Source organism: Pteropus vampyrus, unplaced genomic scaffold (genome assembly GCF_000151845.1).
Source record: "Pteropus vampyrus isolate Shadow unplaced genomic scaffold, Pvam_2.0 Scaffold53, whole genome shotgun sequence".
NCBI lineage: Eukaryota > Metazoa > Chordata > Mammalia > Chiroptera > Pteropodidae > Pteropus > Pteropus vampyrus.
This window is the reverse complement of record NW_011888834.1, coordinates 4,807,604-4,823,506: the sequence shown is the minus strand read 5'-3', so window position 1 is coordinate 4,823,506 and position 15,903 is coordinate 4,807,604. Positions and strand designations below refer to the sequence as shown.

Here is a 15,903-nt window from a genome sequence, read left to right as displayed (position 1 = left end):
GAGAGAGAGAGAGAGAGAGAAAGAGAGAAGAGAGAGAGAGTGTGAGTGTCTAAGATTTTTAAACCATTAGTTCAGGGTGTTGTACAGACTGGCAATCTCAAAATCTGTGTGGTTTGGGCAGGCTGGAGACAGACCCAATTGCAGCTCCAAAGGTGGTCTGCAGGCAGAATTCTGCCCTCCTGGGGAGAGGTCAGTCTGTTTCTATTAAGAGCTTCCACTGACTGAATGAGGCCCACCCACATTATGGAGGATAATCTGCTTTATTCACAAAATCTACTGATTTAAATGTTAATCTCATCTAAAAACACCTTACGGAAACATCTAGAATAGTGTTTGACCAATAGCTGAGTACCTAGCCTAATCACGTGGACCCATAAAATGAACCATCACGAATGGCTTCTCCATCTTCTGTCACAATGCTGCTTTTTCTTTCTTGCCCAAATATGTTACACTTCCCTAATCCTATAAATCCGTTTTAATCTCTTATCTGAATTATTTTAACCCTCTTGAACTTAACCCCTACTTTAGGATCTTAAAATTTGAAAAAATGATATTGAAAGCCTTAGAACCTATATTAGCTCACGTTTTTACTTATGTTATCTCTGAGTTTGTAAAATGTGGATCTTGAAAACAGAGCTGTGTTGTATTTCTCCCACACTTACCACCATGTCTGAGAAACAGTATTAAACAAATAACCTGTTGAGTAACTGCAACCTGTCATTCAAAAACCATTCATTGAGCTTCTGTGTACATGAGAATATAAACTCTACAAGCTCCTATATTCATATCTGTTTCATTTATTGCTATAGCCTCAGTACCTAGAAGAGTACCTGGCTCATAATAGCACCTTAATAACTATTTGGCAAAGGAATTAGAAAAAGTCAATGGCAAATAATGAGGGAATTAAACAGAACATAAGCTCCATAAAAGAAGAGATTTTTACGCTTCATTTTTATATTCCAAGTACCTGACATAACTCTGGACATAACTGCTCATTAAGTGAATTGCATTGACCCTAGCAAAAATTCAATAGATTCTCTGTATTACCAATTACCACCATGTGGATAAATGCTTTTATTTGCTGAAAGAGAAAATCCCAATATAGGAAAGGTGCAGTCAGATTCTACTAATCAAAATAAAAATTATAACTATTTTGTTTTTATTCTATTAAAGCTTATTATGCCTTACTAAGATCTTTCAGTTGAATTCTATTATTGAACCACCTCAGATCTAAAATATTGCATATTTTAAAGTAAAACTGAATATACTCTATACATTTTAGCAAGAAATGATAAATTTTGAACATCTTTCAGATACCTTTGTAACTCTACAAAAGATAAATTTAACATAAATATTTTTAAATATCCACTCTACACACATAAAATAAGTTAGAATAATATTATTATCAATTTCATACTTTTATATCTGTCTTCCAAAGACAAAAGTTCAGCATGCTTGTTTTTCTCTATAAGTGTTTAACTTTCAATATTTAAATAAATGTATTAACATGATTATTTGAAGAAAGTACTATGATTACTTAGATCATTTGCACAAGATTTTTGGCAATAGTATAACCAAGAAACTCCTGCTAAGAAAGACTGCCATAAAATAAATAAATAAAATAAAATAAAATAAAATAAAATAAAATAAAATAAAATAAAATAAAATAAAATAAAATAAAATGCATATTTTTTTAAGGACTGTTTCATTAATTCTACAAAAGAAAACTAAGAACTTCTAACTAAATGTTTTTAGGTTATAACTTTTATTTATTTTTATAATGAAGTCAAAAAAGGATTGGGGTTGAGATTAGAGAAAGAATATTGTTCCATACTCATCTGATAGAGTGTCCATATAGATGATATAACATCTCATGGAAAGATGTGATTACCTCAGTCATTTTCAAACCCTCAAGTCCATCATCTCATGTAATCCATCTATATATGTGTGAATCAAAACCAAACTCGTTATTATGTGAAATGACAGAAAAAGACATTTCACTAGAAGGCTTTCTGCAATTATTCCATTTCTCTTGTAAAATTGATAATAAAAGTATTGACTTTTTCCTTCATAGGACCTGATCGGTGACCTGAAGGAGAAGCTCTCAGATCACTTCAAAGATGTTATGGTTGGCCTCATGTACCCACCACCATCTTATGATGCTCACGAACTCTGGCATGCCATGAAGGTAGTGGTCTGATGCAAAAATATACCTGTAACCGGTACAGGCCAATATTTTGGCAGAGAAGTAACTGTCCTGTGATGTTGCTACCTGTGATCAGGAAGGAGGAGGGTATATCTGAGCAAAGATGAAACAACAGAGATGCCGTGGCCAGGACAAGTGACCCTCTTAGGAAGAGGGGGCTCTGGAGCCCAGAGGCTGGGAGTAGCCCAGTTTTCTTATACAAACTCAGACTCACTGGCCCAGCTAAGCTACCAAGAGGAAAAAGTAAATAAGCTTCAGGGTCTATTCAGATTTATCTCTCCTCAGTATGTATTCACATATTAAGGGAAAATATTATGTTGTGAACCTCTTTAAATTATTTATAAAAATTGAACTCATTAAGTAAAAATAGAATAATGAGTCAGACAAAATACAAACGACATTTTTATTTGGATATTTTTGTGATCTTAAATCTGTCCTTTACAAAAAGTATTGCTCAAATGTATCAAAATTTTACTTCTGAAGAATTAGAACCATTCTTCCTCACAGGAAAGTCATTTCTATGAAATAATTTGACTACAGATTTGTTAGAAATTTTGTTGGCTAGGGATGCGGGACAAAAGCCTTTTACATCTTTTCAAATGTTGTTATTAAACATCTGCAGAACTGTTGAAATCCTCCCAATACGATGCCTGCCAATGACCGAATTACCACGATGTGCGACATGAAAGAGGAAAGGAGAAAAAAAATTAGGGAACCTGGATTTCGATCATCATATATTTGCAGATCAGTATAGGCATAGTATAGAATTCACATGAGTTTCAACTAATCGCTCTTTTTTTAAGTTGCATATGTCAATTCCAACCTCTTGCAAAATTATGCAACTAAAATCTGTGAGAAGTTATAGGTTACTGTTTAGATGAAATTGTAATATTTTATAAAATATCTCATAGAATGGTAAGGATTATTGAAGTGTTCCAGGAAAAGATGTGTTGTCTTTATTTTTTAGGCAAGGTAACCCTTGGTTGACCTCACAGATTGCGAGGACTTTGTCAGTTTACAATCCCTTATATTTTATTTTTATGCCTACAGCACCTGGTCTTCATATGTGGTCTCCCATCCAAGTACTAACCAGGCCTGACCCTGCTTAGCTTCCAAGATCAGACAGGATCAGGCTTGTTCAGAGTGGCATGGCTGTAGACAAGATGTGTTGTCTTTAAAATCACTGTAACAGACTCTAGAAAGTACCCAGTGCAAATATTTAGGCAAATGGTACAAATTTCACATCTAAAGAGAGGCAGGATGAATTCCCCGAAATATTACTGGGAATTTAGGAGAGCCAGGTTTCAGCTTTCCACAAAACTGATATCCTAGCAGGAAAAAAAAAAAAATCGTTTTCATAAGCATTGTTTAAACATCTTTTTTCCACATTATTTAGAAATGCCTACACTGTTTTAATCGAAATGAAAGAACAGTTTCAGGTAATAATAGCTTTCTCAGGATCAAACAGCTGATAAATAGGAACACCAGCACTGAAGTGGGACTATCTTGATTCCAAATACAATTAGTTTTGCCTCTGCCACCTGTCAGAATTTCAGGAAAGCTGTATACATTTATACTACATAAGGTGCACTATTATTCCCTGTACAAATACCCTTATATTTCTCTATTTCTCTCTCTCCAGGGAGCAGGCACTGAAGAGAACTGTCTCATTGACATATTAGCTTCAAGAACAAAAGGAGAAATTTTCCAGATGCAAGAAGCCTACTATTTACGTAAGGAAATATACATATATACATATATTTTATACACACATATACTTCATATTTTTCAAATAACACACAAAAAAATCCAATTTATGTATTTTAAAGAATTTTCTAAGATACTCTTATATTTGAAATATCACTTACTCAATACCAATTAACTCATTAAGAAAACTGGTGATTAGACTAAAAAAATGAAACAATTTCATAGGCAATTAATTAAGCAAATTTTCTGAGAAAATAATTACAAGTTTCTATGAGGTGAACTTTTACATTTTATAGGCAAGTGTTCAGCCCAAGGGTTCGGGGAGCATTATACCTCTTACCCAGGAGAGAGCAGGAATATAGACAAAATAAAGCAAAGTGCAATAATCAATCATCAGGTTCTACAAATATAGGTAATGACTTCAGGTCACATAAATTTCGTAATATACCTCAAAATCAGATTGTTACACATTTTAAAAGTGGAAAGGCTAACTATTTTCATTTTCAAAAGGTATAATGCCTTACTTTCCATTCCATCATGTACAATGAGATATTGAATGTCAAGAAAATGTTCCGATAGTCAGCTATATTGCATTTGAACAAAAACAAGACTTTCCCAAAGGGAATGAAGTAAGAACCTTCACTTAAAATATTAAAATGAGACAAAGCTCTTGGGAGAAGCTCTGGGATGAGCAGCAGTCTATGGAAATAGAACGCATAATTCTGAATTTGGAGAATTATAAAATGTGGAATGACTTGGAATGAAGATAATTTGGAATGAAGATAATTATTTTTTTTAAAGAAAATAGACTCATGCCTATGTTTCTCTTAGGTGTCAGATTTCTATGGTGAACTGTTTATTGGCTTTATCTGAGTACAAGGTAGTAAAAGACAAAGAAATGTCAACGGATTGATTATATTTCCTGTATTTTCCACTCGCAGTTGGAGAAGTAGCATTACTTATTCAAAGCACATTGATATGTGGTTCTGTAATACATCATACCTTTAACATGGATGTTTTCTTATTTAGAATACAGCAGTAACCTTCAGGAGGACATTTACTCAGAGACCTCAGGACACTTCAGAGATACTCTCATTAACTTGGTCCAGGTATGAAACACCAAATTCCCACCTACAATAGATATGTTTCATTTTCAAAAACCAGGACAGAAAACTCGTTTACTCCACTTTAACAGTAAATTCTATAAAATAACACTTACTGGATATTAGCTAAATTCAAGGCAGTATAATAGAAACATGAGTTAGGTATAGAGACAAACAAATATGAATAATATACCATTTCTTTTTTGCTATCTTCCTCATCTGGAGAAGATTTACATGTCCAATCAAATACAGGAGATGTGATTTCCTTTAATGTTTTTAACGTGATTAAAAACTTCATACTCTACATATATTTTGTATGATTTCATAAAAGAATGGATAAATATATTAGCCAGATTGGAACACAAACTAACAATTACATCTCTTGCCAGGAAATATGGATTTTAATTCTGTGTGTGTGTGCGTGCGTGCATGCGCGTGCACGCACCCCAGTCATTGTCAGTGTAGAATTAGGAATAAAGAAATTCAAAAGAAAGCACTACTGAAGAAGCCAAGTGTTAACTGCCCTACATTGACAGAGTGGTAATTTGTGCTGATTGGAGTCCTACAAATGGTTCAATTGAAAAAAGTGTCAGAGTACCAAGCAAATCCACTGACTTTTCAATTAAATATTCCAAATTTTAAAAACAAAATCAAGAATTTGCTTTATTGTGTTTGGTTTTGATTTGGTTTGATTTGGATTTGCATGATTTGGCTGCATAGTTCATAAATTGCTCATATCACCAGTCTCAATTAATTAAGTCCTATTCTGAGGATTCTAATCTCTAGGGTTATAACATCGGTTTATCATTCCAACTATTACATTAGTGCCGCTAACGTGGCTAGCAAAAAAATAACAACCTGAGAATAGATAGTTTGGTTTCTTACAGTCCAACTTGACATTCTGTGTAAATTGTAGAAATATGCTTATTTTAATTTGTAAGATGTTAAAGTCATTATAAGAAAAAAATTTTAATAAAAATTATTAATATTTAAAAATAATCTCAGCCTATTAATTGAATATTTTCTAATGTAAATGTCATGATTAATTTTAATTAAAACATCCTCTCAATTTAGAAGGGTCATTATTTTTTAATTATGAATTAATGATGCTATATAATATAAATTAAAACAATAGTTTCTAGTTAGAAATTTATGTTGACGTACGTATTGCTCCGAATAGAGGAGGAAAGCTAACAGTCCCATTGTAAATCTACGAACTGCATTCTATTATCAAACAAGTTTTTATTTTCTTAATACCCAAGTAGAAATCGATTTTAATTATTACATAAAAATGTCATCTAGTAGGAGAAAAAAAGTGTTTCATTAGGACTACTTCGCATTCCATCAATTCAGCTTCTTCTCCTTCTGCCAAATCTGCTTCTCTCCCTCACACGGATGTTGATCTCAAGCACATTCCATAATAAACAAGATGCCTGCTGATCTGCATCACAGTCAGCTTCCCAGGGAGCCCAGCTTTCTCTATGCCTTCCTTGGAGAGATGGAGAAACTGAAGCCCAGAGAGGTTCAATGGCTTGCCCAACATTACACATTTACTGAATGAGAGGGCTAATATGAAAACACCTAATGATGCCGTCCTTCCACTGTCCAGTTTAATTGTTCCTACCTCCATCCTTGTTTGATTCCATTGCAGTTCTACTTCTATTTGATAAAACCTCAATGACCGATACACAAACAACCTCTTAGAATCCGAGTATCTTTTTAAAGGTTGAGCTATAAACCACCTAAAAGTAACTAACATCTAAGAATCAAGATCACAGTGTATTTTCATAAAGCAAGCATTCTTGTATTTCAGGTAAAAAAAAAACAAAAAAAACAAAAAAAACGCTTCTGAAAATTAAACATAAGAGAAAATAAATCATAAGGGGGAAAAATCAATGAACAATGTTTTCTCCTGGTGTAAAGGACAATCAACCATGTTCATAATTGCAGTTCCTTTTTTTTCTGAAATTAAACAATAATGCTTTATTATTGAAGAGTATGTAAGTGTGAGTGTTCATATTAATAGTATCATCTGTATAGATACACATATTTTTAAATAACACGCAACAATTGATTTTATCACTAGGTTTTACCTAATCTGTATTATGACTTAACAGGATAAAGTATAACTTCTTAAATTAAATTTGTAGAGGTCAAACTTTGAGTGTTTGTGTGTGTTTAACTTTAAAATAGCTTTCCAATGTAGTAAAATTTTCCTTTCAACATAGAATATCAAAAATGAGGGTAAATAGAAACCTAGATTTTATCAGAAGCCAAGAAAAGTTAACAAGGGTTACTTAAAGATTATACAAAATTTCACACTACATTTCCCTTAAAATTTAAAACACAACTTATGTATTTAAAATAATACATATTCCGTATAAATTACTTCACTCATAATAGAAAATGGAAGTAAAAAACTTTTGAAAGGCTATATCTAAGTATAATCTCCCTTAATAGTCTTTTTGAAAATCAAAAATACTATGTAATTCATACTTCTTAGTAAAATGTATAAATTATCTTAAACTTTTAAATATTTTGAAGATTCCCCATTGACTCCTGACTTCTACACAAATGACTCTTCAGTTTAAAACTCCTGATTTAAGATTTAGATCAGTAAATTTAGAAGATTAGAAAAAGATATAAAGTGAATCAGGAAATTGACAAAGTTCATCACTTCTCTCCACTGTGGTATACACCACTTTAGAGAGAATCTGTCTAAATATTTTACTACAAAGAAATAGAATTCCTTCCTAAAGGGTTGTGAAATTGAGAGCTGAGGAGTTCCAACTAGACAACTGAGGAGTGCTGCAGGGTAACCAAATCTCTTCCATCCTCTCACTGGGATTATTATTCTCTCTGTCCCTGTCTGTCTATTATTAATCTATCACCTGTCATCTACCATCGATCTAGATTTATAGATAGATAGGTGATAAATAGATGATAGATAGATAGATAGATAGATAGATAGATAGATAGATAGATAGATAGATAGATAGAGTCTCTGTAATACAACGAGGTATATATTTATATATCTATTTTTCTTGGCTATGTTATAAGTCAGTGTTATGTCCTTGAATTTATCATTTAAACTTCTTGTGGTTCAGATTAGAGATTTACTCTATAATTAAGGTATGTGAACCCATTTTTTTTCTCAATGCCCTCCCAATACAAATATTCTAAAGTTCTCCAGTTGTCTTAATTACATTCTCTACCTCCCTCTGCATGGTCACTTTCAGAAAGAATAGACTGTCCATGGCTTTCATCTTTTTCACATCACAGATATTAAGACACATCTCTTTTTGTGAATTAATAGATTGAGGGAATTGGAGCACTGGAGACTGCAGCTATTCATGAAATGGAAAGTGTTGAAAATTACTGTCATATTTTCTGGGAGAGACGATCTTTCATTTAATCTATAAAGTATTTTCCTACAGGGCTATTTCTAATAAGGAAACAACTCAGCCAGAACACATTCTTCTCAAAAACTAATGCCAATCATTACTCTGGCTCACAACATTTCCTGTGTGCTTTTATTAAACTAGATTTACAAGAGATCTAATTATCTGTCAAATAGTAAAAAATTAGTCACTTAGAGATTAATTAATCAATATGTGCAAATCACATTGGAGTTGATAAACGTTTTCACAGAGAGAGAGAATAGAAACTACTCAGCTGGATGCTTACTCCTCGACTTTGCTATCAGGATTCTCCTAGGACAGTGAGGCCTCTGGGGATGTTATTGCCAACGGCCTTCAGGGGTCACCCGTAGTCAAATTACCTGCTCCAAATGTTTTCAGCTAGATTTTAACCGCCTTAATTTCTTTCTTTCGCATTTTTATTTTGCAAATTCTATACTCATTTATCCCATTTCTCTGACATGTACATCAAGTACACATACTTTGAAGCTATGTTAAGCTATTTTTATAACAAAATCAGGATGACTCTGCCTTGGTTGAAAAAGCTAAATCACAAACTTACTTATTCACATTCTTTTAACTTACCAGTCTGCTTTAAGTGCACTTGGCAATTAACTGCACAAAGAAGTAAACAGATGGGCACCATTTCAAGTCCAAAATCTTATCTTTCAAAAAAATTTTCAGATACATAGAACTACAAAAAATTCTTAAATACTTCTTACAAACTTTGCAAGGGTACGTATATACTTAGCTATATAGTTTGTTTGGAAATCACTAAGAAAATGTGAATGATTTAAAGCCACATGTGTGGCTTTAAACAAGGGAAGGATTGTAGATACAGACAGGAACAGAATCAAAAATTGAGTTCTACAACTTCCCAATATTAAGAGATACAAAAGTAAAAAGGGGAACCAATGCACAAGATTGAGAAGAACTAATCAATGAAATAGAAAGAAAGAAAAAGAGAGTGCAGGATGGAAGCCCAGTGATGAAGGTATAGCGAGGAGGAGAGAGTGATCGATTGCTTTGAATCCTACCTGTAAGTCAAATAAGGTGAAGACTAAGAATTACTATGATAAGTTTGTGTAATTAAATAAATGGCACATGTCCATAGAAATTATAGCATATTAATCGCTTTTAGTAATTTGATGCTTTATGTAAATTAAAACTGTAAAAGAGTGACTACAGGAGATTGTTGGAAAATAATGAGTTCTTTTGGCTAAGCATACAGTAACCAAATATCAGAGACAAATAGCACTATCAAATAATCATCTTTTTCTAACAATCAGAGTTAGAGTAATTACTTAATATCTGTAAGCCTATTTATTTTTAATCTTCAAGGAGCAAAACTATACAACCACTAAGGTCCCTGCACCTCAACACTTCCATAATTTGAAAATCAAATACCACCCATAATTCTACCACTCAATAAAATTATGTTCACTCTAAACGTGGTCTTCTATTCCTTGCTTATACATGTATAAAGTACACACACACACACACACACATATATATAAGTACACAGATTTTAAAAACAAGAATTGCATGTGCGCATTCTTAGTCACCTAATATTTTAAGGAAATGAAATGAAGCAAAATAAATGCGTCTGATAGGCTTAAATCAATTTCTCCTTATCTCTCCACCTTTAGATGATACACAACTTCTGTGTTATGATTAACATTCAATTTTTCAGGGCTACAGATTTACTCACAAGAAAATATAGTTTATTTCTCTATGATTAAATTGATATTTCTCATATGCCTCCAGCTTTTGTTTAGCAAGGAAAAGGAAAAAAACCCTAATATTTAATCTAATATGGCAAATTTAATCTATATAATATGTGGAACAGTCAATATGAGAGTATAGGGTCAATCTCATTTATATGTTTATTGCATTAACTCAACTGTCAGATTTCTGGCCTTCTCCCTTTTACTCTCTAAAAGGGCACTTGGTGGAGAGGTGTGTGTATGTGTGGTGTATGAGATGTCTTGGCAACAAGAGAGGATAGTGTCCTCAGACCATGAAGATATTTTCTTCATCCTTGCTTACCTTGGCTATGAAATGGCAGTTCTAGGCAACTCTGGACATGTGGCATATAAGGCATAGATGTCTAGGATGTGAGCATTTCTCAGTGTTAGTTGTCAGCCATATGGCTGGTGAATTTATAATTCTTTTTTCTGTTTCTATTTGGTCAGAGCCAAGTAAACTTTCGTGATGGTTTAGCCTCCCCTTTGCTCTCACTAGAGCTGAAGAATACCCCTAAGGTCTAGCTGTGTCTCTCTCACAGTTGCAGGCAACGTGGTCCACCTCGTAGTTCTTGGCTACTGGGAGAGACGATCTACCACCCGCAGCCAGGTGGTAGATTTTTTTTTTTTTTTGGATAGTGGAAAAGATACTTTACAGGGATTTGGAAAAGCAAAGAACATTTCAACATCTTTGAAATATTACCACTGCTACTAAATAAATAAATAAATAGATAGATAGATAGATAAATAAATAAATAAACTCACATTAAAAATATATTTTATAAAGTATTCAATAAATGGAATATCCAACTCTAAATAATGTTCGAACTCTCTTAGGAATTATCAGTGTGTTTGGTGGTTCACAGAGTTTTGTCAATTAAGACCAGTTACAAAGGGAAACCTGTTACAAAGGGAAACCTGTGCTTATTTTACAGGGAACCAGAGAGGAGGGATATACAGACCCTGCTATGGCTGCTCAGGACGCAATGGTAACTAGAACCAGCTCTCAAAATGACTCTAAAGAACCTTGGTTAAATTGGTCTAGAGCAGTTGTGGCGCTAATGCCTGTGTGTATGACGTTTTAGGTCCTGTGGGAAGCCTGTCAGCGAAAGACAGGGGAACACAAAACCATGCTACAAATGATCCTATGCAACAAGAGTTATCAACAGCTGTGGCTGGGTAATTATTAATCAGGTTTCTTTTTGGATAATTAACTAATTATATAATAAAAAGCAAGCACTTATAGGGCTGGGAGGAATGTTACATAGAGGAAAGCTCGTTATCTCAAAGGTACTAATTTTGAATTATGTTTGTACAGACATGTCTTATCTAATGACGTTACTAAGAAATAAAGTTTCCCTATAATTTTATTTTCTCTAATAACTGAATTATGTAACCTTGAAATATTGAACCTTTTAAAACTATCCCTGTTTTTGATGGAGAATTTACTCAACTATATTAGCTATTTCCAATTAGGCATGTTATATGTTGCTTTGAAAAGAATACAGAGAACATAGCTTGATCAGTCCATAATGGGGTGAGATCATTATTACCGACATCATGGATGATGGGAAACTGCCTTGTTGGTCTTAGAGATGCACTCATATTAATCTGTACTTTGACTGTCTCCAACTGCTACATCTTTCTGTTCCTCTTATTTAATTTTTTTTATACTTATGTAAAACACACAAAAGTCTATAAAAAATTTAAAGATCATCTACTTCAACCCAACCCCACCCTTATACTTTATTTACCTTCACCGTGTACAACAATGTAATCAATATTTGTATTTTAAATTTATAATATTTACAAAATTTCCATCGAATTGTATCAATTTGTTAAAGTTTTCCAGGAATTCCAAAACGTTTCTGGGCAAGATATAGTAGATGCCATTAATGACTGTTATGATGGATACTTTCAAGAGCTGCTAGTTGCAATAGGTAAGTAATGGTTTATTTGGTGTACACCTGACCTTTTAGTGCACAACGAATGCTGACTGGCTCTAAAGATGCATGGGTAAGCTCTTGATTGAATCGCTTCCACTGAGTTTAATTACTTAGAAAGGATGTTAACTCAACTGAAGAAAAGTACATCAGCTACTGATCCAATGCACTAACCTGGCAACCTGATAACTTCAGTGAACTAACAACACGCTTTCCTCATAGCTGGTTCAACTTGCTTACTAGAAAACATCAGGTTCTCAGATGCTCTCTCTCGGGTAATTGGGATCTCATGCCTTAAAATTTATTTTATATGTACTGACTTCCATTCCTTTGTTAAAGAGCAGATAAATGCTAGTGATATAGATTCCTTTTCTCTATGAGGAAAAGAGGTTTTGTCACTTTCTCTAATAAATTTGCCTTTAGGTTTAAAAAAGATTTACCGAGTTGTTACTTTAGTAGTGATTTCTATAAAAAAAAGATTTACAGAGTTGTTACTTTAGTAGTGATTTCTGCAGGCTTTTGTGAGAGAGGTATACTTTCATATTCCTCTATAAATGGGAAAACAGTAGGAGCTATTCATAAAAACTACTATTGAACTATCCATGCTTTACCTTGTGCTGTGCTCTGACTTGACAGCACACATCGCAGGGAGTGCAAATGAGGGGTCATTGTGAAATGTCCCCGTAATAGGCACACATCAAATAATCACTTATTTGTTGAACAAATGAATTTCGTGACTTTTCCATTCCTAGAATGGCACAAACCTACATGGGAGTGGGAGCTCAGAGATAACAGAATTTTTATAGTTTATTTTCTAAAAGAGTTTTAAGCTAAGATTTCATTAAAAAAAAAGGATTTGGTTGGTTCTTTGATATTCCTAAAAAATCATATAAAATATGAATACCTGTGTATTTATTCTGAAATAAGGTACAAATATTTTGGCAAATTCTCAAAATACTTTAATACTTATACATCACATCAAAACAAGACCATAGAGGTTCAGTGACTACTCCAAAGTCTATCAGCTAATTAGCAACAAAGTTATGACTAGCACCCCTGTCAACTGAATCTCAAGGCTGCTCTCTTTCCTCTACAGACCACTGCCACAAACAAAGCAGTGGGCATGAGAGAGGAGATAGTGAACATCAGAAATCCCAGAAAACAATTGAACTGATTTGTTTATTCATTCATTAAACATTGAGTATTTACTATTCTGGTTATTGATTTAGGTACTGCAGATGGGACAGTAAAACAACAACAATAACAAAAGCAACAACAAAAGTCCCTGTCCTTTTACATGAGACATTTATATTCTAGCAGCAACTCAGGAGTGCTTACAGGGTCCACAGTTATAAAGTAAAAGATGAAGGGGTGGTCTCACGATCTAAAATAATCACTTGAACTATAGAGAAAACACTATTATGATGATTTTATTTTTGCTTAGAATTATAGCTTTGCATACATTATTCATTCATTCATTAATTTACTTATTTAAATAAACACTATTAAATGTCTATAATCAACTGACTTTCATCAAGGACAACTATTGACTAGGCCCTAAGCTGTTCTAATGTAGTAGTTTTAATAGATGACTTATAACACTGGGACAGACCTGTTATGATTCATACAATTTCTCCTTAAGAGACCTCAGATTTACTCATGAGTCTACCAAAGATGAAAAATAGTGTTTGGAAAGATGAACCATTTTCACGGGACCATATCACATTGAATCCTACAATAATAAAAATCTATAATAGTGGTGATAACCTGGGTCTTACGAAGCTCGTATTTAATTTTAAGATAAGAAGGATACATTTTTCTTCATTAGGCTATATGAAGGAACTAAGAGAGTAACAAAAGGTAGGGATTAATAAAAATCTGAATGAACCATTATAATATTGTTGCTTTTTATTTTTATGGTCTTACCTCTATTCTAAATGTTGAAATTTTAATACAATGTACAATGAGGGATCTCATATAGAACTCACAAAGTATCACTCTTCTAGGATTATAACAGAAAAAAAAAGCATTTTCCTTCTCAAATTTTAAAGAAAATATATATTATCACTCTCATTCTTCTTTTCTCTATGATTTTTTCCAGTTCTCTGTGTTCGAGACAAGCCAGCCTATTTTGCTTATAGACTACATAGTGCAATCCATGTAAGTATGGCCCATAAATACTAAAAATTTCTCCAGAAATCATGTCTACCCTCTCAAAGAGCTAGCTTTGCTTCCATTATTTAAATGTTGATTTTCATTTTTGTACTCGTATGCAAATACATTCATTTAACAGAAAATATGCTCAAATAGTATACACCAAAATGAGACTCATCACATAAAAATAATGCTCTGTTTTCTGTACCAAACTGAGGTACCTAAGAAGTATGATTCCTTGGGGCCTATCTCCCCCATGTGCTTTAGCATTTCTTAGCAACTGAAGAAATTAGTAAATCCAAATTCTTTTGTATCTTGCCAAATACTCTCACCTCATACCTATGCAAGTACAGAACATATGGCATCAAGCAGAAAATGTCAAAACAGTACAAACTCTCAGTAAGAAATTTCAATGTTCCTGAAGTTTTAAAACAAAAAATGTCAGTGGCTATTTTTAAATATAAAGTGTTATTTTTAAAATAATACTTTTAAAAAGATAGCTAGACAACAATAAACTCTAAAGCTAAATTTGTAATCAGGTCAGAATGTTTTTTTATAGTTTAGTGTGAATGTCTATCTTACATCCTTTGTTACATTCATTTTTAGAGAAACAAACACTTAAATGCCTAAGACAATGTGCACCTTATCTGTAATGTACATGAAATATATTTAGAAAAAAAGAGGTATGATACAAATCATTATACATATGTCAGAGCCTTGAAAACTCACTGAAAACTATTAAAAATAATTCACTAGTACAGAAATTTTAATTGAGTGTTTTATTCTTAAGGAATTTCTTACAAACATTGTAAAAGTAGCCAGCATTCTGCAATAGTATGCAACCATCAAAAATATTTCTATTATATATCTGTGTAAAGAATATTTTTTATTTATATTCAAGAACCTATGCATCCTCAGTACACAGGAGGAAGATCAATGGTCACTGTCTTCCATTTCCCTTTTATTCTTTTTCCAAGCAGGAAAAGTTGATTTGATTAGAAAATTATCTAAAACAGTGTGTTGGGCAGTGCTATTGGCTGCCTTCAGCCGTTTCCTTCTCCCAAGCGGAATAAAGCTCCCCTCGTGAGTGGCCGCAGGAAAAAGGTCACAACAGTTACTCTGATTCGTCATGCCGCGAACGGTCTAGTTATTCTATTAATAAGTAAAAGCTGTATCCCTGATGTGTGTGTTGCAATGCAAAAAGAAGGTGTGTGTACTCACAACTGGTTTACAGGTAAAGAGGAGGATTGTATATTCGAGTAATCAAACTTTTGGTATATGAGGCCATTAAATGTAAAATCTTGGTCACCACTCCTAATCAAAGAAAACCTCTGTGTTTTGTCCAGTGGGCTCTCAGCGAATGATATGCAACTTAAATATGGAAACTTGGGTAGATTGTTCATTTTAATCACCTCAAATAATGAAAAGTTTGGTAGTGGGTCTGCATCTAAAATGTTCAGACATCAAATGGTTTATGCTTATTGGCCACCGGATGTCACTATTATTCCATTTGAAAAAACAATTTGAAATTTATTCATAAAGCAGTGTTCTTTCTGCAGCTAGTACACAGAAATTGTTTTTGTATTTTTCAATATTTGAGTTTAAATCAGCAAATATTTCAAGTAC

General features: G+C 33.2%; 1 protein-coding gene and 1 pseudogene across 1 annotated transcript in view; one reads left to right on the top strand and one right to left on the bottom strand.

The window, feature by feature from the left end:
* Positions 1 to 15,903, top strand: part of ANXA10 (annexin A10) — a 63,833-nt gene that overhangs the window by 41,520 nt on the left and 6,410 nt on the right. Inside the window, exons 4-10 of the mRNA XM_011360287.2 lie at positions 2,075 to 2,188; positions 3,849 to 3,939; positions 4,943 to 5,022; positions 11,116 to 11,169; positions 11,266 to 11,359; positions 12,025 to 12,120; positions 14,225 to 14,283. Coding sequence (XP_011358589.1) covers positions 2,075 to 2,188; positions 3,849 to 3,939; positions 4,943 to 5,022; positions 11,116 to 11,169; positions 11,266 to 11,359; positions 12,025 to 12,120; positions 14,225 to 14,283 — 588 coding nt within the window. The remainder of the gene's footprint in view (positions 1 to 2,074; positions 2,189 to 3,848; positions 3,940 to 4,942; positions 5,023 to 11,115; positions 11,170 to 11,265; positions 11,360 to 12,024; positions 12,121 to 14,224; positions 14,284 to 15,903) is intronic.
* On the bottom strand, positions 3,248 to 3,366 carry LOC111739756 (annotated as a pseudogene).